General features: G+C 35.1%; 1 protein-coding gene across 8 annotated transcripts in view; it reads left to right on the top strand.

Moving 5' to 3' along the window:
- CACNA2D1 (calcium voltage-gated channel auxiliary subunit alpha2delta 1) overlaps nucleotides 1-22,755 on the top strand; it is a 427,358-nt gene that overhangs the window by 365,720 nt on the left and 38,883 nt on the right. For 4 of the 8 annotated variants that reach the window (XM_074903423.1, XM_074903422.1, XM_074903425.1 and 1 more), the window contains exons 15-21: nucleotides 773-862; nucleotides 3,417-3,485; nucleotides 5,065-5,139; nucleotides 6,445-6,519; nucleotides 14,407-14,478; nucleotides 15,508-15,579; nucleotides 20,801-20,862. In XM_074903423.1, the coding sequence (XP_074759524.1) occupies nucleotides 773-862; nucleotides 3,417-3,485; nucleotides 5,065-5,139; nucleotides 6,445-6,519; nucleotides 14,407-14,478; nucleotides 15,508-15,579; nucleotides 20,801-20,862 (515 nt within the window). Of the gene's footprint in view, nucleotides 1-772; nucleotides 863-3,416; nucleotides 3,486-5,064; nucleotides 5,140-6,444; nucleotides 6,520-10,305; nucleotides 10,363-14,406; nucleotides 14,479-15,507; nucleotides 15,580-20,800; nucleotides 20,863-22,755 lie in introns of all 8 variants that reach the window. The other 4 variants (XM_074903419.1, XM_074903418.1, XM_074903420.1 and 1 more) reach the window with 3 other exon arrangements.

The following is a 22,755-nucleotide window of genomic DNA, read 5'->3' as shown; positions in this document are numbered from 1 at the left end:
GTATGCACATGTCCAGAAAAGCAGAGAAATATCATAGCAGTTCTTTGTCCTTCCAAGGTCAGGCATGACATTTTTTGGCAGAAAATTAGAGTCCTTTTTTTGGCTTGGATAAGAGTCCTTTGATTCTGTTAAACTCTTCCAGATAGTGTCTGGCAAGAAATATCCCTAATATGATCAGACAAATAGAAAAGGTTGAAGACAGAAACAAGTTTGATGGCATCCACTCCCGAACCAGACCAGAAGTCTGATATCTCATAAGATCAACAGCTTTAGCCATACTCCCGAACTGAATGAAGGCAGGGACTATGAGGTTTTATAACCGAATTTTTTGTTTCACTGGAAGTTATACAAGTTGTTGCTGTAGGAGCTTAACATACCCAGCTGTTACACCACTGACCCTCCTTCGCCCACTCGGTCTTCTGGGATGAAGGTTCTGTGATCTGCTTGTAATTTCCTTGTGTCATTAGCAATTAATTTTGGAACAAAAATAGTTGTAATTCTCACTTCGTGGAAGGAGAGTGGATGTGTAAGGTCTGTGTCACTGAGACTGTAGGAAGGGCCTTAGCAGTAAATGCTGCAAACTGAAGACTGAATTCTGAGTAGTATAATTTTAAAGAAGCAATTAAATACTACTCCTCTATTAGTAGTGAATTCTGACCTTTCTTTTCTGATCTTTTAATTATTTTTATTTCATTATTGTTTATTTTTTATGCTGTTTCTGGACTTTGATCTAATAAGTGTCTTCTGATGAGTTTATTACACTTTTTGGCAGGAATATCTGGATGTTTTGGGAAGACCAATGGTTTTAGCTGGAGAGAAAGCCAAACAAGTCCAATGGACAAATGTCTATCTGGATGCTCTGGTATGATTTGTATTTATCTCTAGTAAAGCAAGAATCTTACCAAATCAGTAACTATAGGGTTCCATTTTCCACAGTACCGAGGACTCAATTTCCTACAGTTCCAAACATAATATTACATTTCCAGCATCTATACACTTCAATAGAGCAATTTTCTGAACAGCTATTTCTAACATGCTGGTCATTACTTGCACCTAGTATTCTCCTAAGTGTCCTGAACTTTAACAGAGAGAAGCAATTTATCCTGCACACAGATCTTTAAGTGTAGATCATTGTTGTCTTCAAATTAACAAAAGAAAAAAGAAACAAATAGTTTTCCAGTGCTGTACCAGTGCTTAATTTTTTTTTTTTTTTTTTTTTTTTTTTTAAATATTCTAAACGAAATGAAACCTATCAGTGTTACTGGGTATTTGTACAGATTTTGAACTTGGATCTTTAAGCTCTCATGGTTATTGTAATTACTTGCTTGCTCAAGGTAATAATTTTTTTAATTGGACAGTGTCTATAATGAGGAAGTAAACAAAAAGATATATGAAATGCTTTTCTTACTGCTGAATTTATCACTTTGGTCTTGTAAAACAAACATATTCAGGAAACTACGAAATGCAAAGTATTATTAGCAACAATCCAATCTGTTGCTCTAGATAACCTTTTTCTGAGTAACTCTAACTAGGCAAAAATTACTGCAAAATGGTCATCTGGAATCATGTATTTATCCAAGTTCACATGGTCATCTAATGTCACGTCAAAATCCACTTCTTCCTGTCATTCAGCATTACTGTAAAATTTTTATCAACACATCATGGAACTGAGCGTGACACAGAGGAACTAGTTTTTCTTTGGAATTTCAATGGCCAGAAGTTCATTAACCATGTTTTCTTGGTTACTGTTGAGGTACTTACTGGAAACATAAAGGATGTTATGACGAAAGCTCATATGTTCTGTACATATCCTGTTGTAAAGTCAAAGCTAAATTTGTAACTGGGGATAGGAAGAGATCAGTTTAATGAAGTAAAACGAGTGATACCTGAAGACTTATGTTCGATTACTTTATATTTTCAGTGGGTTTATTCAGTCTTTCCTTCAAGCTTTTCTTTATTTACGTGTTATATATGTGTGTTTGTGATATTAATTTTATATATATTTGTGTGTGTGAATACATATATATTTATAAAAAGTAGGACAACCCAAAGTAAACTGTTGAGTTAAAGGCCAAAATCTGTGGACTGTCTCATCACAGTTGAGAGCAAAAAGACACAGGTGTATCTAATCCACTCTGGATCCTTTTCCTGATTCTTGGTTTTAGCAGGAACTGGGGCTAAGCTGTCACAGTGATTGCTTATTTTGAATTCCCTAAAGCAATTCCCTCCTGCAGGGTCTACCCTTCTGCTGTGCCTCAATGGACTTTTTCCTATCCTTTTTCACTTACTGTCCAGCAGCTATTATGGGGCTAAGATTAAAATAATGTAAAGTGTATTGCATGAGGCCGTATGTGATTTGAGCTTAAATTCAGGTTATGACATCCTAAAGGGGTACTTTCGTTTGAGGATGTCTTTCAAGAATGTCTTTAAGGATTTCATGTAATTGGCAATTCACACCTGTTTTCTTGACCTATTCCTCCAGGTTCTGTTACACTGTTGCTCTGGCCTCACTTTCTGCAAGATAATCCCAGAATTTTCAGATACTTTTAGGTTTACCAGTTAGTCATAATTTATTAACAATTATTGTCCTCTCTAGCTGTACATTTTTTTGGATGTACAATTGTTATCCCCCATACACAGCCCTCCTGTTTCTTTATGTATCTCTTCAATGCTCCTTCTAAAAATATCCTCCTTTCTCTTTTCTTCTAATTCATCTCCTTTCCTTGCTTCTCCCATTCTCCTAAAATGTCCACTTTTCTTCACCTTGCTTATAGTGGTGCTAACTCTGATCTCTTCACCTTTCCTTTAATGAAAACTTAAGTTCATGAAAGATGATTTAAAAGTCAAAAAGCTACTACTGGACTGGGCAAATGAAGAACAAATTTCATCAGAGTGGATTAATAAAGTATTTTAGCTTATTTTTCCTAACAAAATAAAGGGTACAAAGTTATATTGTTCCTCAATAAAATACATGGAAGGAGTAAGCATCAGTGAGAAGAAAAAAATTTGAAATAGAACCCAAACATTAGCATAAAAAAGGTAGAAATCTCCATGTTTTTCTCCCCCTCCACTCCAATGGAGATTTTAGTGTAGTGGGTACTGTAGCTGTAAACATGTTTTCATAACATTTAGATGATTTTAAACCATTATATCCTAAGTGTTGCGCACCATCAGTTTTTAAAAAGTAATTTATTATTCTGACTAAGGCATGGACACCATAAAATCTAATTCTAACTTTCTATGCATAAAATCAATGAAGTATTATTATTTTTTTATTTTTTTACAAAGTAGAAGTCAGTACTCTAACCTAATGTTTGGCTACAGTAATCCCTGAATTGTTCTAATATATTATAGTTCAATATTTGTTATGTAACTAAAAGGTCTTTTTCTCCCCTCTGTATGTCATTATTTTGTAGGAGCTGGGCCTTGTGATTACAGGAACTCTACCTGTCTTCAACTTAACAAAGGAACAAAATGGGAAAATAGTAAGATGTTATTTAAAGAAAAAAAAAAAGTTATTTGAATTAAATTGAATGCTGAACTCCTTAAAAATATGTATTTCCATAGAGCTTTATACAGTTTAATTGTCTTGTACATCAGAAACAAATGGGTCATCTCCAGCTAGCTGATAACCTCTTGGGAACAAGCAAATGCAGATCACCCTTTTTATAGTTCTGAGTTTCAGGGTATGGCATTCCTTGCTCTATCTCTGTGACCTGGTGGCAGTGGGAATACATTAGTGCTCAAGAGATGGGAAATAGATGATGATATTATTTAGGCCTTGACAAGAAAAAATGCCCAGATAAATGTGTAACAAATCTGTGAAGCTATGACATTTCAGGGTAAAAGGCAATGATGTACAGAATTTAACTAAATTGGTTGTTAAGAGAATAGAAAATACCACTGTGTATCTAGATTAAAATCTAAGTATTAAATAAATCAATTGCCCATACCTATTACTGTCTGATATGGAATCAGTTTATGTCTTCTTCACCAAATCAAAATGCTGCTTTTTTAAAATCAGATCTAGAATCTGCTTTACATTGTGTAGTAAAATACTGTACATTTGATGTGAAACTCCTGTTCATTCAGGTCAAAATATACAGAACTTTACACAAAATAATATTTGATTCAGTTTCTCAGATATTACCTAGTCTCAGAATGAATAAATACAAATTTGATCACTACCATTTCTTTTATTTACTTTCAGAATAGTTCTCTTACTTTCCCTTTAAAAAACAAAACAAAATGAAAAGGTTTCATAATCTTATCTACAAGATAATGCCTGGAATTCACTGAGTCTGGCTGTGAAGTGAAAGACTACTGATTATCGAAGGGTGTCTTTCTGAGAAGTAAACCAGCCATTGTCTCATACAGAGGAACAAGAGGAGAACTTGAATCTGCTTGACTCATGCAACCTGAATTTTAGGTTACAGACTGTATGATGCATTTTCCAATACATATTCCAAATGTATTTAATATGGAGAAGGGATTCAGGTGACACTGTGTAAATGACTGCCCCACCTTTCTGTAGGAGGAATATAAATCACAAGTGTAGTGAATGTAGTGCCTGAGTCCCTGATTTCAGATGCTGATGATTGTTATAGTTCCTGGGTTTTTTGTTTTGTTGTGGGTTTTTTTCATTCATCATTATACCATAGCCAAAAGGGATTAATTTTTTGGAGGTCTCGCTGCCCAACAAAGCCTGCAATAATAGCTCTGTATTGGTGCTAGTAATTTAGTATCTACATCACTGGCAATATTAATGCATCATTTTTCCTTTTACCTATTTTGTTCTTACATTTATTATTCATCCAGGAAAGCATCCATATTCATCTTCATAAACAATTTTAATATTCAATACTAAATTCTGAATATATTGAATGTTATTTTGAATCACTTGGACATTATTTAAAATATTTACAATAGACATACGTAAATAGGCAACTTTTCAAGTAGTTTTTGTCAAGCAAGAGACAAAGGCAAAATCAAAATTCACTGACTTGTAGTTATTCTGCATTGTAAATATGTCAAACATATGCTAACATTTTGGAATCTTACCAGAATCAGCTGATTCTTGGAGTAATGGGAGTTGATGTCTCTTTGGAGGACATAAAAAAACTGACACCCCGATTTACAGTAAGTTGCTTGCATTGGTGGTTTCTCTTTATGTATGATTTATGTATGATTTCTGTGCATGCTCTTTGATAAATCATACAGCAATGACTGGATGTGAGTCAAAATACCAGCAGGCTTCCTTTCATATATTCTTTTCCATTGTTTTTCACTGATTTTTTTCATGGTTTTCTCTCCAGCCATATATGTGTTTCTCTGTGATTTGTCCATCAGGATGCATCTGTAAAAGCCAACTTTTACATGGGGGAATAGGTTCCAAGTAATTTTTTTCCTGTAGCTTAAAGCACTGTTCTTTAGTTGAGTGTTTGGTTCTTACCGCAGTGTAGAGTACACAATCATTTCAGCTAATACATAGGACAGTTCTTTATAGAGAAGTACTTTAATATTCATGTCTGTCTGTACGCTACACAGTATGATTGATTTATATATTTAGACATCTAGATGGGGAACTTCTAAGAAAATAATTAGTACTGTGGAAAACAACAGCTGAGGAAGCAAAGTAACATCACGAATTTGACTGAAGGCAATTGCAGAGTCCAGTATCTCGAAAGGAATAATCCCATGCCATAGCACAGGCTGGGACAGACTGCCCCAAAAGGCAGGGAAGGTCTGGGGCTCATAGTGGAGGACAAGCTGAACATAAGTTAGCAGATGTGCCTTTGTAGCAAAGAAGGCCAACTGTGCAGTGAACATGTGTGTCAGGAGTACTGTGTCCAGGTTTGATCTCCTCAATATAAGAAATACAGTGAGGTGCTGGGCAGAGTCCAGTGCAGGCCTGGGGGCTGGAGTACATGGAGAAGAAAAGAGAGATGGATTTGTTTAGGGTGAAGAAGGAATCTAATGGGCTACCTAATGGGAGTTATAGTGAAGATGTACTTTGAAATTTTTTGAAGGTTATAGCAAAAGTCGAGAGGCAATTGACAAATGGAAATTCCAACTGGAAATAAGGAAAAAAAAAAAAATCATTGTGAGGGTGGTTAAACACTGAAGCATGTTGTCCAGAGAGGTTGTGGAATTGCCATTAGAGATATTCAAAGACCCTTTGAAACCTAGTCCAAAGTTGTATCTTATTTTGAAGTTAGCTCAGCTTTCAGTGAAGGGTTGTACTTTCAGAGGTACCATCAGCCTAAATTATTCTCCAAGTTTATGATTCTGAAAGAGTAAATATTAAGAAATTGTCTTCTCTATGTTATGACCTCACATATTTCATGATGCCTGAGGCAATGTATTATTTCTTGAAAATTATTAATTAATCTTGCTTTATTACTTAAAAAGCCTATCATTCTAAACCTCATTTCTTTCCTTCAGCTTTGTCCAAACGGATACTATTTTGCGATTGATCCTAATGGGTATGTGCTACTTCATCCAAATCTCCAACCGAAGGTATGAAGAACTTACTAATTTATTTCTCTATAATAAGGGGACATTGTCAGAAATAACAGAAAATAACATCTGCTGAAAGTGCTAGAGAGAAATAGTAAAGAATTCTCAACTGGGGGGTAAAGGAAGATCCATGGTGCAATATCACTTCATCCAAATCCGGTTTAGTCAGCACAAAGGGCAGAATTGGCTTGTATCAGTTCAGGTTTTGATAAAATAAAAAGGATGTATATTTTGCATGCACATTTTTATATGTGAAATAAGTGTTTTAATATACATGTTAATACAAAAATAACTAGTAGTAGCTGTAATAGTGGTAGTTGTAATATCATTGCGAAGAACTTGTAGTGCGTTACAAGCTGATCTTGAAGCAAACTGAGGAGTTCACTAGTGTACATGCTTATTTTGTGATGCTTTCTCATTTCAGAAATTGAAACTATCATACTTGCAAAACCATAGAAATTAGGGGCAAACCAAATGTATTTTACTTGTATTCTTGTATTTGTTTATTTGCTTATTTTCTGTTTACCAGAGCTGAAACCTGAGCTTCAGAGTTGGGATGGATCTAGCGAGCACTCCTTCCCAGAATGCTAGACTTTTTAGTAGTTTGAACTTGAGAAAGGTCTTTCATCTTTAAAGATTAAATCCTTATCTAAATACGATTAGGACACAACTTTTCTCAAATTTCAAGAAAATGAAACCCAACATTTCAGTCTTGCTTTATATCCATTAACTGTAGTCCTGACCCTGTGGGGACTCCTACATTACATTTATCTTCTTAAACAACTTGTGTCCCTGGCTTTGAGGAGATATTTCAATATGAATGCATGATTTTTTTTTCCGAAATCTGAACTTTAATCTTTGATTTAGTGAAGGGTTTCTCCATATCAAACAATCTTCTGTTTAGTGGAATATTTGAGAAATGCTTGTATTTTTATTCCAGTAGAAACATACAGCATTTCAGCAAATTTTGTCTCTTTAGTTCATCATGCAGAAATGCAGCATTATATAAAAGACAAAGTTAAAATTTAATTAACTAAAAATAATTTTTAAAAATCACTCCAGATTGAGGGAAATATATGGATTATTTACAGAAAAAAAGTTAGAATTAATAATGAATCACTGTAAGTATTGAAGACCAAATAATATATCCAAATGGTTCAGCTGTCACTATTAAAATTTTTGGTTTAGAATTTTTGAGCAATATATAGCCAAGGTAAATGCAAGCTGTCAATACACAGGCAAATAAGGCTAGTAAGGCTTTTAAACTTCAGCGGCACCCTACTCTTCAGTTATTTTTTAGCACTTAGTGCACTTTAGAGAAACTTCTTAAGTAATGGAAGTGTATTTGCTGCCTTTAGGCATGGAAATACTGGTTTTTTGTAAATTGGATGCATATCCATCACTTTATTCCTCACAGCCATGTTCCTTTGGCAGAAGAGCAGCAAGTCCTTGACCTCTTGGCTGTGTGACTGTCCCCTCTTGTTTCTTCACCAGAAAATCCTCTCATAGCTACAAGAGGTGAAGCAGGCTTTTTTTCACTACTTCACCAACTTTATCTGTCAAAGGCAGAAAAAAGGAATGAAGAATTCATCTTTAATGATTCATTTAATTCTTAAACTGGGGGGAGTTAGTATTGTGAATATTTGAATTAATTGCCTGGTGAAGTAATGAATATGTTCAAAATCTTTTGTCAAGTATGTAACAACAACCAAAAAAAAAAAAAAATAAGGAAAAAAATGCTTCAGAAAAAAAGAAAAAAATATTTGATCTTAACTATTGATAAAATATCCATTTTGATTTATTTTAAAAGGACTCTTAAAAATAAAAGGAAAAAAGGGAAAAAAAGGGTTTTATTAGTCTTCTTAATTTAGGACTTCAGTTTCTGTATATATGCATTAGGTTTACATGTGTTAAAAATGAGGTTTTATTTGATGATTTTTCTTGATGAATTATTGTGAGACAAATATGTGCACCATTACTGACCGAATCTTTTCCTTCATTAGAGATTATTAGAGTGTCAAATGATGATGAGTGTTCTCTTTACTTTTTCTTTATATGCACATAAAATTATCTTTCTGTTAGCAGAATGAATATAAAATGAAGCCATGTAGTATTCTCGTTTTGTCACAGTCTTGTGAGAAACTGTTGGATAAGGATTCTGTTTGTCTCATTACTATACTGCAGTGTAAACTTGTAACACTGGAGAATAAAGAAGCTCTGTTACTGAAAAACTCAGCTCATCTCTGCTAAACCTAAGCAGGCTGAGATGGGTTATTAGGATACTAATTGTCATGGTTTCTCCGTGTAGTTTTCTACTTAAAAAGATGCAAAGTCCAGAGATGCTTTCACATACTGCTCAGATGTTTTTAGAGTATGTTTAAAAAGGCATAGTTTATAAATTATATGTTTGATGTTGTGGAATAATGTCTAAATGTAATATTAAGCATATGCATTATTATTATTGTTATTGTTGTTATTAACAGTTACACAGACTAGACTTTTTCACTCCCAGTTTGTTTGGGGTGGTGCATGCTATTCAGACTGATACAAGAACTACGTTTTAAAACTAAGGTACACTACAAAGACAGATGTATTCAGAACTCATGGACTTTCTTTAACATGTTATATTAATTTTAGTAGAACCTCCTGGTAGCCGTTAACTTATTAACAAACAACATCTTAACCCTCTTTGCTAGCTATTTTTCAATAGATGTAAACTAAAACATAACTACGTCTTTACCTTCGAAGAGGTGAGGGTGTATTAAACTTCCAGTGGTCCCTTCTTCTGAATGTCTTCTGCTTTCCTTCTGAAAATCTGTTACCTCAAATCACAACTGGTTCAACACAAAATTTTGAGAAACTGTCTTGCAGTATCATCTCACGAAAAGAAGCCCCTAGAAATTTAAAACTTGTAAAGTTATTTGTGCAATTGAGAATATTTAACAAAAAGCGGGTTCAAAAGCATATTAAAATCATTAAGAATTTTCCCATCGTGTACTTACCTGCACATGAAAACTACATCAAAGCATAACACAAGAAACCTTTATTTAACTTTCAGTTTAACATCATTTTAAATTGCTTAAAATACAATTTTTTGAGTTTGTGTAGTTAGTTATATTACATTTTTAAACAAGTGCTTAATTTTATGTTTTACTGCCAATTTTCTTTGTCTGTCTCTGTGTATGTGAGTGTATTTTTCCCATTGTCCTGGGAAAGAAAAGGTGGATACTCCACAAAATATAGTCATTGAAGTGAGTGCATTAAGCATGTGTTAACAAGATTAGTCGTAATTAAGATTTAAAAACATCAAATAATTCAATTTCAGAATCTGTTCTAAAGATCTTTTTGTTCATTTTCATTATGGTTCTGATCAAGATCTGTTTAACGGTAGTTCTAAAACTCCAGATGCCTTCACTAGGATCCAGTATTTTGTATTATGGTTTGTGGTCTTGCAAGAAATGTAAGAGGAGGTGTTTTTAAGAGCAGATATAATAGAAAACAAAAAGTGAAACTCTCTATATTTTAATTGTCAGAGTATGTGGGAGGGAGACCTCTTTGTTAAATTATTCACATCATCTAACATATGTCTGGGGTTTGTTTCCCTAGACAAAACCCGTGTGTAATTCTGACAGAGACCTCAGAACTCTTGACTGGAATGAGGGCTAGTCTCTGCTTCCAGTAAACATGCACTGGAGAGTATAGATGTTGAGGGACGACCTCCATTTTATAAGTAGGCTGTTTACTACTAGTGTAAGAATATAAATTACTGCTTTTTTGTTACTTCAGCAAATTGGCGTGGGCATACCAAAAGTTAAATTGAGAAAAAGGAGACCCAATGTACAGGTAACTTTGGATGGAGGTGATTAGTGCATAGTGCATTAGAATGCATAGTCCTGGAAATATAATTAGAAAGCTTCTGCCCTGCTTACTAGGAAAATCTAACTAGAGAACTGTTTACTTTGACAAAGAGCTTCCAAAGCATGAAGCTTGCATCCTTCCTTGTTTAAATAATAGAAAACATGTTATTTGCTGTAGTGAAGGGTGTTCCATTAAATTATGGTGCTTTACTAATAGGTGCTAATTAGAGCCATGCTGTAAAAATTATTCTTTGGATTTTGAAATTAATTTGAAGACTGGAAAAAAAAAAAAAAAAAAAAGACACTACTTGTGCTGGCTTTGTTTGCATAAACCCAAAGTCAAGAAGATCATTCTCATTACCTTATTGCCAAGTTTTATTATACAGTGTGTGCTGTATAACATTACAGAAGTTGAATGAGCTGTTCAATTTTTTTTCTGGGGAAGTCAGATTAGGGCATATGTTTTATCTACTATTTACATCAAGTTTCTTGGTTTAACAGACCCAGCTCCAGAGAATTAACTGCCATTAACCTGAACAGGGAAAAGGAAATTAGTAATATTTATGTAATGCAGTCCTTCAGCAAAACACACTTAATGAAAAAGTAAAAATCTTTAAAGGAATAGAATAACTATGTAATTAGTAAATATAACAAAATTAGGTACAGTATACCATGTTAATTTCTTACACATATGGGAATATATGATGCAAAACTGGTAGCTTGCATAACACTACCAGTAAAGCATGGTGTAAAATCCTGATCTAATTCAAGTCAGTGATTTCACCGAGTGTCAGGTGGTGGCGTTTATACCACATGCAGGAGACCACCTCTGGGCTAGATTTTTTGTTTGTGCACTGGAGAAAGCAGCACTGGAACATAAAAAAACCTCAATTTTCTGAGCACCTCTGGCTCCTCAGCATGCTATGGTATGATTTTGCTGTTGCTGGGTTTCCCTGAAGGTGCTATCTGCCCAGGGAGGTGCAGCTCTGGAAGAGCTCTGGGCTGCCATCCACTCCAGATGCTCCTGGGTCTCCCTCTGGGGCCCAGAATTTTTCCTGCCTTCTCACCATCATTTATTTTAAAAGCCTGTGTCTTCATTAGTACTGCAGGTATGAGTAGGAACTAGGCTCATGGAACTCAGCAAAAAAAGGCCTTCCATAGAATTTGTGAGAATACTGACCTCCCAAATCACATGATGACATTTTAATGATTTTTTTTTTTGTTTATGTTGCTGCACCAGTTCTTTCTTTCTTTGTTTCCTTCTTAATTTTTCATTGAAATAATAGATCTTTGCCTTTATTTGTCATGCTGAAAATGGACTGTGCTCCCTTTATTTGCATGCTTCGTTGCTAGTGATTTACTTTTGTTTTATTAAGTTATGCTGGTGAATGTGGTGGTGTTGCACTTTTTCTAGTCATGTCATGTGCATGACTGGATAAAGAGAAGAGCAAACTGAACAGTAAGTTTGTTTCTTCATGGCTTGGAATAAATCCGACTAAATGGCAACCTTGGAAGAAAAAATTATGGAGCCCAAATACTGGTAAAAACACATTCTCGGGGGCAAAAGACATAGAGGGGAGAATAGACTTCCATTTAAAGTACAGGTCCAGGAATTTTCTTTTCTAATTTCTAATGGATTTCTTTGTGCCTCAGGCACATCACATAATATGCATACTTAGTTTCTTCATCTACTAAAAGTCATTAAGAAGTACCTTAGAAAGAATGTGTGGTGATACAATGTAGGTCTTAAAAAGAACAAGAACAAACAGTTAATGTATACTTTAATTTTGACAGACTGTTAAAGTTAACTATTTTGTCTTTGGGACTCCTTAACTATGGTTAGCCCAGGTTATCATTTGAAATGAATATTGACCTTGATTTGATGTGATACCTTTTTTTTTTTGCTTTTTTTTTTTACCATTTCTTTTTTTTCTCTGTTCCTTTGTGTGTTGGAATGGAATGTGATCTTCACAAATGCCTCCTCTGCCATGCCAATGCCTTCATGCATGCTGTTTGGGTTTGACCATGCTATTCATTATCCATTGCATGTAAGAAAATGTGTTTTTTTTAATTTATTTTTACATTTTAGACTTCTGCTATTTATTTCAAGAGCATGGATTTGTTGGGGGGAAAAATGCAACTGCATAGCAATAATTAAATTGCTTTGAATTAGTAGAGAACATATGTTAATGCTATTATATTAAAGTTGCTAGTTTTATCCATCCTGTTAAATAGGAACATAAAAATTTATTTAAAGTTATCAGCAGACATTTGAAAAATACCTGGAATCTTTGTCTTCAATCTTTCCAGTGCATGTTCTTTTTCTGAGAATAATTTTATCAGCTTTTCTCTTATCAGACAGTAAGACTTACTTGCTAAGAACAGGAATGATGTTGTATACCCAAAACATTTACATTTTTTCCTCAAGATTACAGAAGAATAATCTTTTGACTTCTAACACTATCATATGTTAGTCTTGAAAATAAGGGCTACTGTCAAGCTCTTAATGCTCCAGATTATTATATGGAGGTATTTTTTACCAGCTGTTCCAATCTTCCAGTATGAACTGAAAATATATTCATAAATTATGATGACATGTGCTTGCATGTTTTGATAGAATAGTCACATGGACATTTGTCAAGTAACTTTACCAGAAAATATTAGGTTAGAAGGAACATTATAATCATTTTGAAAGAAGGGACTTTAGGCTACAATAAAATAGTTAGCATAGCTGAATATCTGAAATCTCCTAAATATGTCATGATCAGAAATAACACTAGTCTTGAAATAACAGTAGCAACTAATGACAATTTTTGTGTTGCTAATCATGTGAGAGACAGTGCTCAGTTACTGAAAAAAGTAGGCCTTGAGATCCTTTCATACATGAACTAACCTATTACTCAAAGCAAATTATTACCAATCAAAAAAAAATTTATTATAACTGGACTTTTTTAATATTATATTCTAAATTATTAGATTTAAATGGGTAAATAATATACCCCCATACTCTTTTTTGTAAAGATCCTACATTAGGCAGGGTGCATTAAATAACTACTGAGTGATGAAAACTGAGAATTTTTATACCAATATAAAGTCAATGGGGCTTAGCTAAAATTACTCAGAAAAACCAAAAGTCAGATTCCTAACAACCCGTATGGAAGATGGCTCTGTCCAAGTAAATGCAGACTGCAACTGAGAAAGGAGCAGAGGCTGGAGGTTGGCCTGAGCTAGTTCAGCAGAGCTACAGTGGTCTTCCCACATTCCTATGAGACCAAGGTTAGTGCAGGTGCAGCTCCATAGTCGAGGGTCGACATCATATACATTCCTTAGATCTTGAAGCTGCTGGGTCACAGTATTGCTGTGCTACAGGTTTCCATCTCTTCAACTGAGATAACAGTACTGATGTCAAAATAAATGCATTCAAACCTGCAGTGTGTTTAAGGAAGTCCTGTAATGCTGACAATAAAAGCGATTTTTGGTTTTTGTAACAAATATATCACTCACTATGATTGCTGCCTCTTTAAATCTTGAACTGCAGCCCATTCCCACCTCGTAATGGTGAGTTTATAGTCTGCTTATGGCAGAATTGCAGAAGAGTACAGTTGCCCCATCTTACTGCTCAGCTGGAAAACTCTCCCAAATTTCTGTCTCCCTTCTTGGAGGCAGGAAACCTACTGAGAGATTCATATCTGATGTTTCCTCTAATGTGTCTTCTCCCACCCTTACAGTCTGTGACATATCAGCAGTAGGGGAAGCAGCTTCCCAGCATGAGCCCCATACATGACAGACTGTGGATGACACTGACCATTAATGTTAATTTGAATTTCATTTGCCCAGTTAAGCTCTCTATCCAATGAAATAAAATGAATGAGAAAGGGCCACTAGTAATTCATTGTGCTGTTAGAGATTAAACTAGATCGGTAAGTAAATCAAGTTAAGTAGCTTATTTTGAAATGAAGGGATTACACTGATTTGTAACATTATGGTACTGTGTCTTTATTATTTGATCTTTCAATATCTTCTGCTTCAGAATCCTAAATCCCAGGAGCCTGTTACACTGGATTTTCTAGACGCTGAACTGGAAAATGATATTAAAGTTGAGGTGAGATTTCCTGGTTTCTTAGTACCTGTTGCTGCTTGTATTTCATTGTATAATAACTGAAACAAATAAATGTTTTAGATTTTGAATGGGAATCTATTTCACTATAAATTTCAATTTTAAATTTGTCGAGGTTATGAATTTATGGAGAGATGAAGTTATAATGAAACAAAATGAGACCCGGTATTATTCATAGGCAAGGGCAGTGCATTATTTTCCTCTGATTTTGAAAGACTAAGTGGTAATTCCTGGGGAGGACGCTTGCAAAATTTTTCAGAACAGAACACTTATTAATAAGATATTAATATATTACCTGAAATATTTTTAAAGTATTTCCCTCTCTTTCTTAGACAAGTTTATTGCTGTGGTGAGAGAGAAAACTGAGAAATAAAATTGTGTTGACAACAATTCCTCTGAATATTTTTCAGTTACTAATTTTGTAGTACATTGAGAAATCAGAATTTTTAAAAATAATTTGTTAGTTTTGTGAAATAAAATGGAGGGGTTTTAAAAATTTTGCATTTTTTTATCATATTTTTTCACTTTGACACTGTTCTTTCGTAATTACACTACTCAGCATTTCTTAATACCTGTTAAATTCTGACTTGTTTCTTTGAAATACCTGCTTCAGAGAGGAATTATTCTTGGATGGGTATAAAAATGTTTTTGTAAATCACTGGTGCTACCAGAATCACACAGATGTGCTGGGAAGCATGAGAAATGCTGGACAAAACTTCTCATCCACACAGAATTCATAGTCTCTCTAGTGCCCAACATCAAGGAGTTTTATAGGATGATCGTGCTATGCAAAGTATATCAGAACTGTTGCTTCAGAACTCTACTGATTCAGTATTTATTTGGATAAAGCAACCTCTAAATAGAAAAATGTGACTTAACTTTTTGAGAGCTACAACTTACGAATTTCCATTTTCTGTGTTTCTGTGAAGTATTTTTAATCACTGAAAAGATTATTCCTCTTACATGCAGCACCTAGTTATTTTTTTTTCTTCCTGTTTTCTTCCTTGCCAATAGATTCGGAAAAAAATGATAGATGGTGAAAGTGGAGAAAAAACATTTGAAACACTGGTCAAGTCCCAAGATGAGGTAAGATAGGAACACAAGTAGTTACATATACAGGAACAAACAAAACCAGAAAAATACTGTGAAAGGGTGAAGAGACGTTAATTTTATAACGTCAGTTCCTATCATTTTTCCCTCTAGATTTGCTAGCAAAGCTAGACTGGGTTGTAGTAAAAGAAATTATGTTCTTATGAAAAGAAGAATTGTTTTCTTTCTTGATTTCTTTGGTACATCATTAATCAGGCAGTTGTTGATGAGGTCTTACACTCTGTTCACCAGGAAATGGACCCAGCCTACTTCTGTGTATAAATCCCAAAATAAAGTACTTAATTTGCTTGTGGAGACCTATGAGAATGGGTTTGGTAGTTTATATTGTGACTGAATAGGAAAAAAATAGTGAGAAAAAATATAACATTTATATGCCATAAACAGACTATTTGGGATAAGCAAATTCATCTTATATTATGCACTTGTGCTTTCTGAACAGTTTGTTGAGTTCTTTATTTTCCTGTCCAAAGTGCTCATTCCCTATAAAGATTGCTACTGGTTTCTCTAATAAGACAGACATGGCTCCTAGCAATAGGAAATGCTCAAATTTGATCCTTACATGTAAGCTCTACTTTTTGGGAACCTTAATGAGAAGAAATCATGACTGGTGTACCAAAGGAGCAGGTCTGCCTGGAGTATGCCCCCCAGTTACAGTTCTACAAAGCTTTTTAAACCTTTACTCTGAATGTAAACCAGCTTGAATATGTCTAGTTTAATGACTTAGCAGAAAAATGTGAAGCAAAAATAACATCAAGCAGACACTACATAACCCTTATGTATGTAAGCACACCATAACAATAATATATTGTTATATATTATATAATAATTTGTTATTTATGTATTTATTATAATTTATAATATTTATACATTTATTATAATTGCTTGGGACTGTGAAGTTAATTTTTCGTGTGTAGTATTAGCTGACATCTCCTGTTGATCTCCTGTAACTGTTATCCCCAGTGGCTCTGCTGGTTGTCCTGAAATGGCAGAATGTTCTGGTGAAAAGTTCCTCCTCCTACAAGGCATATGCTACAGAATCTAATCAAGTTAAACTGATAGGAAATCAGGTCTCAGACTTTAGGGGGGTTTTATTCTGTTTAAACCAGCACATTCCTTGCTTATATTCCATTCAGCGTCTAGTAGATGGTAGTAACTTTTAAAGTCTGTTTTCAATTTTGGCCAGATTACACCACGTGATGCCCAGTACTGAGCAGTTCCTATTACCAGTCCTCTGACTCAACTCTGCATTGAGGAAAGATTCTTATATACTTCTCATTTTGATACATAAAATAATATTTCATAGTCCTAGTCTATTTTTGCATTAAACATGATAGAAACTCACTTGTCTTCATGGGTGAAAATCAGTGTCAATGCACATGTTGTCTTTGCTGGATGAGGCTGAAAATGGAGTTGAATTTTCTGAAACATGTTTTGATCATTCATCCATGCTGTGATTTCACAATGTCAAGTTCATGGTCACTTGGTTCTGCAACAGACCTTTGCGATCATACTTAGAATCATAGAATCATAGAATGTTTTGTGTTGGAAGGGACCTTTAAAGGTCATACAGTCCAACCCCCCCTGCAATGAGCAGGGACATCTTCAACTAGATCAGGTTGCTCAGAGCCCCATCCAACCTGACATTGAATATTTCCAGGGATGGGCATCTTCTACCTCTCTGAGCAACCTGTTCAGTGTTTTACCACCCTCATTGTAAAAAAATTTCTTCCTTATATCTAGTCTGAATCTACCCTCTTTTAGTTTAAAACCATTGCCTCTTGCACTATGACAACAGGCCCTACTGAAAAGTCTGTCCCCATCTTTCTTATAAGCCCCCTTTAAGTATTGAAAGTGCAAACAAGTCTTCCTGGACTCTTCTCTTCTCCAGGCTGAACAACCTGTACTCTCTCAGACTATCCTAATAGGACAGGTGTCCACCCTCTGATCATTTCTGTGGCCCTTCTCTGGACCCACTCCAACAGGTCCATGTCTTTCCTGTGCTGAGGGTTCCAGAGCTCAACATTTCATGACCATTCCTCAGCCTGTTAGTATCTGCACTGGATTTGACAAAGCATACTGCTTTTGATAGTGTAATTTAAAAGGAGTGCAAATAAGCAGAGAAAACAGTGCTCAGAATCTTCAACAACCATGCAAATCCATCAGAGGCATTTTTTATTCTGAGGTGTGGGTGTCATTGAGGAGATCATTGGCTTTACATGCATGTGTGTCACCTATGAGGAGACAGATTAAAATCTGTATATTCATTCACCTCCCTGCTAACAAGATTTTGACTTTGTTGAAGAAAGGTTGTCATGGTATTTTATTATACTGCAGAGTCTAGGGAATTTGTCTCAGTGTTGGGTGCTGTCTTCCTTCTGATACCATATTCAGAAAGTGCAGAACCTCATAGACTCTCTTTTTGAGTACAGAACCTCAGCTTCAGTGGGGACAGACAAATGTAAGTGTAGATGATCTTAGCTGAAAGATGATGATAATGATGATCTTGTAATCATGAAAGCAGCAGAGTCACACTCTCTTACATCAGTCTCTATGAGAGAAGTCAATTTAACTCAAGCCTTACACACTTACGTTGTTCAGGTGCAAAGTGTGCCCATAAGTTTGAAGTTGTGTTGGCATCCGTGTTGGGGAACCTGAAGGGAAGGACTCACTGGGACATTTTCAGATCTGTGTTGTTGTTTTGTTTAGGGAGTGCCTTTCCAAGGCGATGAGTGAAATGGTCTCTGTGCAGGTGCTTAGAAAAGGGAGGATTAGAAGGTCACAAAAACCCGATAACACTATTGGTGTTATACAAGAAATTGCATTCATGGCAAAATTGTTGAAAAGATCTCAGGCTGTGCTTGCACTTCTCAGGCTGTGTGATAAAAAGGACCTGGAACAGTTGGTCCTGCAACTGTTTGCTTGGGGAAGGAGGGAGGGGAACCATTTGCACTTGCAAATGCTGGAGTCAGCTAGAGCATCGGGGCGGGGGAGTGGGGGAGATATAATGTCCCTGGGTGTGTGAGAATATGTCAGTTATCCACAGCCCAGACCACAATCTGTGTTTGAATAGAATATCCCAAGCCTTTTGATCCCAGATGCTTGAAGTACCCAATCAAATTATTTTCCCTCACCTTCCTCACCTCATCATGGCCCAAGATTTCTTCCTCTACTCAGACCTTGCTGAGAGAAGTGAGCAGGGAGACATGGCTGGAGACGGTGACTGCTTCAAGCCATTGCACCCTCCCAGCTCTGTGCTGCTGGAGCCAGAATAAAGCTGCTTCAGACCATGGGCCATGCATGAGCTATGCATCACTTAGGACTTGTTAGCTTCATATATTTTCTTATAAAAAGGGCTGATGTGGTCGGTTGCTCTGAACTGACAGTTGCAGTCCTGAGGCTTAAAATTGATGTCCTTTTTGTTTTGCTTTTTGGTTTAAGTTTGCATTGCTTTCCTTTTGTGTTGCAGCTGGCCCCAGCAGTGTCTTGGGAGATGACCTCATACTAAATAAAACATAGAGGCTGGACTCGAAGCAAGCGTGGGTGGGGTGTGCCGGAGTGTCCTAAGGCCTCAGGGGCTTTCCAACTAACAGAGAAGATGCCATAGGAACAAAAGCATTGCCACATTCCGGCAGCCGGGGTGGGCAGTAGTGAAAACTGAGTGGTCACAAAAACTGCACTAACATGTGTAGGTTCTTTGGCAGTGACCAACTGGAGATGAGATGGTCCCAGACCACTCAGTAATGAAGTAAGCAAAGGTAAATGGGAGCTGACTTAGGAGGACGTGTGATCTGCTGGGTTATCTTTGAAGCGAGGTTTCAGCCAAATTGCTTTCAAGCACGTTCACAGTGCTGGTGGCAACAGGATTTAATAAGAGCCTAGTTCTTCTTTTCCTTCCCTCCCACCCTGGGCACTCATTTCCTCTTGCAGTCGTACATGGTGTGCAACCCATGGCACCGTACCTGATTTGGTGAGACTGCCAGCACTAGGTCCAAGTGTCTACTTATTCTTGAGCTGAAGTAATAGAGTAGGCACATTATTAAATATAAATATACACAATTAAAATTAAATTTATAAAATTTATAATTAAATACATTGTATACAATAATTTATAATTAAATATATAAATATTATTAAATATAAATAGGCTTGGATAGGAATATCTTCACCATCTTTTTACCTTAAATATAAAATAGACCCTGATATATGCATCTATGGCATTAGACCCTGATATATGCATCTTTTTTTCCTTTTTTCTTTTTTCTTTTTTTTTTTCAGAATGACTATTAAATTATTTACACTGTCATGCTGTACTGAAAAACAACAACCAAGTAATGAGAAGGTTTCAAATCATAAATGTCAAAAAAGACACCTCTTTTTCATGAGCATGGTCATTTTCCTACTTTTTTTTACCACAGGGAAAGAAAGAACATAGATGCAAAGTGAAAAACAGTAAAACAATGTCAGCCAGGTACATTAATGATTAAATCTATGGGAAACTGTTGGACTGTGTATATCACATTATTTTTCATACCAAAAGAAAACAAATGGTAAAACTTATTCTAATATATTATTTAAAAATAAAGATTTACTTCAGTGGGTTTTTTTTTTTCACAAATTCAAGACCCTCATAATGAGATTAGAAACATATGTAAGTTTAGCACGGGGTGCCTATACAATCAGGATTACCTGGCTGTGCCTATAGATATGACTCAAATTTAAATGCATTTAGCCATTAAGTGCATTTAGCCATCTGCAACCTCAAAGGATAGGCACTGGGTGTTTTTCTTGTTACAGTTACCTACAAAGTCTTTTTATAATTGAGGGTTTTTTGCTTTCCATAGTTCAACTGCAGAATGGTTCATAAAGGAGAAAACATCTTTCATCAAAATTAAATCACATAGAAAAATATTTTCATAAGCCTGGCTAAAGAATTTAAAAGCGAAAATGATAAGTTGTGTTTGTCTGATTTTATTTAAATTTTCATTTCATTAATAAAAAGGATATAGGTGATTCTCTTGCATAATAGAAGTTTGAAAAATGTTTTAAGAAAAGGAAGTGAAGCAAAATAATAAATAGAATTCCAACAGATTTGTATTTGGCTTTACACTGTATTTCTCAAGCAAAAGTCACACTTGTTGAAGCTCCAGAGTTAATAATTTATTTTTTCACCAATATTTTCACCAATATTTCTCTGTAGAGATACATCGATAAAGGAAACAGAACCTATACATGGACTGCTGTGAATGGCACTGATTACAGGTAACTCATTTTTGTTCTCCATCTTCTTTTGTGTAGTTAAATGTCCTTTTTGTTTATTTTGGTTAATATTTTAGTGTTACATTTTCTGTACCAGAAAAGTCAGGATAAGAGTGTCTTGTGTACAGGCCTGTAGGATTTTCTAGGTTCCTTTACAGCTTTACAGCTCAGAATTGTTGTTCTGTCTAAGGACCAGAACCTCAGTCTTTCATCCAGCTCATATTTCAGTATGAAGGAAAAAAATGGGTTAATGATTGATGATAAGAGTCTTAGTTTTCCTCCTACTTTCTGTATCGCAGTATACTTTGATTCTTAATTGTATGCTTTCTCTTATATCTCTCCTCTTGTTTCTTTTCTTTGCATTTCCATGTACTTGTTTTAATATGTATATTAAAAAGAAAGATGCTATATTTTGTTCTAAATGAAGGACATGACATGTTTTTTGCAAATATTTTTCAGTCACGGTCATTGCTTATGTCATTACTTTGCTAACCTTCTTGTCAGATCTTAGGGACAGGAACCATGCTACTGATTATCTCTGAAAGCCATTTCTATTTCTGACAAATTTTTACTAATTAGTACTGATTCAGCTTTGTAAGTAGAAATTACATAGTGAATGGCAGGAAGAACAAATAAAGTAAAAATCAGTAAAAGCACATCCCCCCTTGAATGAAACTTAAGGACAAAGCTCTGTAACATTAGAAGGAATGTAGAAAGTTGACATTATCCAAAACAAGTTGAGGTTTACCAAGTCCCAGAAGTTTAAACTACTCTAGTTCAGAACTAGATGGTACAAATATTGAATCAAATTTTTACCAAATCAGTGTTTTTATTTTGGTGAATTACAATAGTCCTCAGCCAAGCTGGTTCCCATTTTCTGTTGTGTTCTGCCCAGGTGTGCAGCCAATGAGAATGCAAATGTTAATTTGCATGTAAAACTAAAAAAAATCAGTTTTAACAAGAGAATGCAAATGTAGGATCTTGTATTCAGTATCTCATTTTTCTGTTGAACTTCCTCTATCTTAATAGTCTGTAAGAAAAGAAAGTTTTTTATCAGACTACACCGTCTAGCAATCACTAAAGAAATGTATTTGATTTATATGACTTCTTAATTCTCACTGAGCTCCTTGGCATGGGATACAGCCATAAATCTATTGCAGAAAACCTATTAAACATAAAATTATAGATTTTAATTAGCAATTTCTGCTAGCCAGTAACTGTTAATGACAGGTAAACTGCTACTGATTTCCCTAGAGGAGAATTGCTGAATATTTAGTGATAGCCTTCCACCAATCTCACTTACACTCTGTTTAAATGGCAAACGTATCATTAAAGGTCATCTCATTTATGGCTCAATTGTACAACTTTTTTAATGTTAATTTCTGCAACTATCCAGTAGAAATCACTGCATTTCTACAGTGATGAAATCCAAGTGCAAAAATTAAGCATGCGATATGGGAGATGATGATACCTCTTCAATGATTACTCATACCTCCTGTCCTTTACATATCATTTTAGAACAGAACTCTTCTACACATGTATTGAATTTAGTTGCAAAAAGAAGCCCTATATTTTTTGAACAAGAATAAATATAATCTAAAAGAAAATACATTGCAAATGCATTGCAAATCTTAAAATGTTATTATACAATGATGTTCAAAGGTTTTTAGTGGTGACTGCATGATTCCAGAAAATATTTTGTGTCTCAAATGTAATCTGAATTCAAGTATTGCCAGATATATTTCCTAATCAATACCAATAGCTGCTTTATTGGTAAAAAGAGAGTCTGTCATTATATAATGCGTGCAAATCAGTGCACTACTACATGCTGGTTATTTCAGTGAATGATGACTTCAACATGTGTTACACTGAGATGCTAAATGTGTTAGAGGAAGA

This window comes from Athene noctua, chromosome 3 (assembly GCF_965140245.1).
Source record: "Athene noctua chromosome 3, bAthNoc1.hap1.1, whole genome shotgun sequence".
NCBI classification, from domain to species: Eukaryota; Metazoa; Chordata; class Aves; order Strigiformes; family Strigidae; genus Athene; species Athene noctua.
The sequence above is the reverse complement of the archived record's forward strand: the minus strand, read 5'-3'. Positions and strand labels throughout refer to the sequence as shown.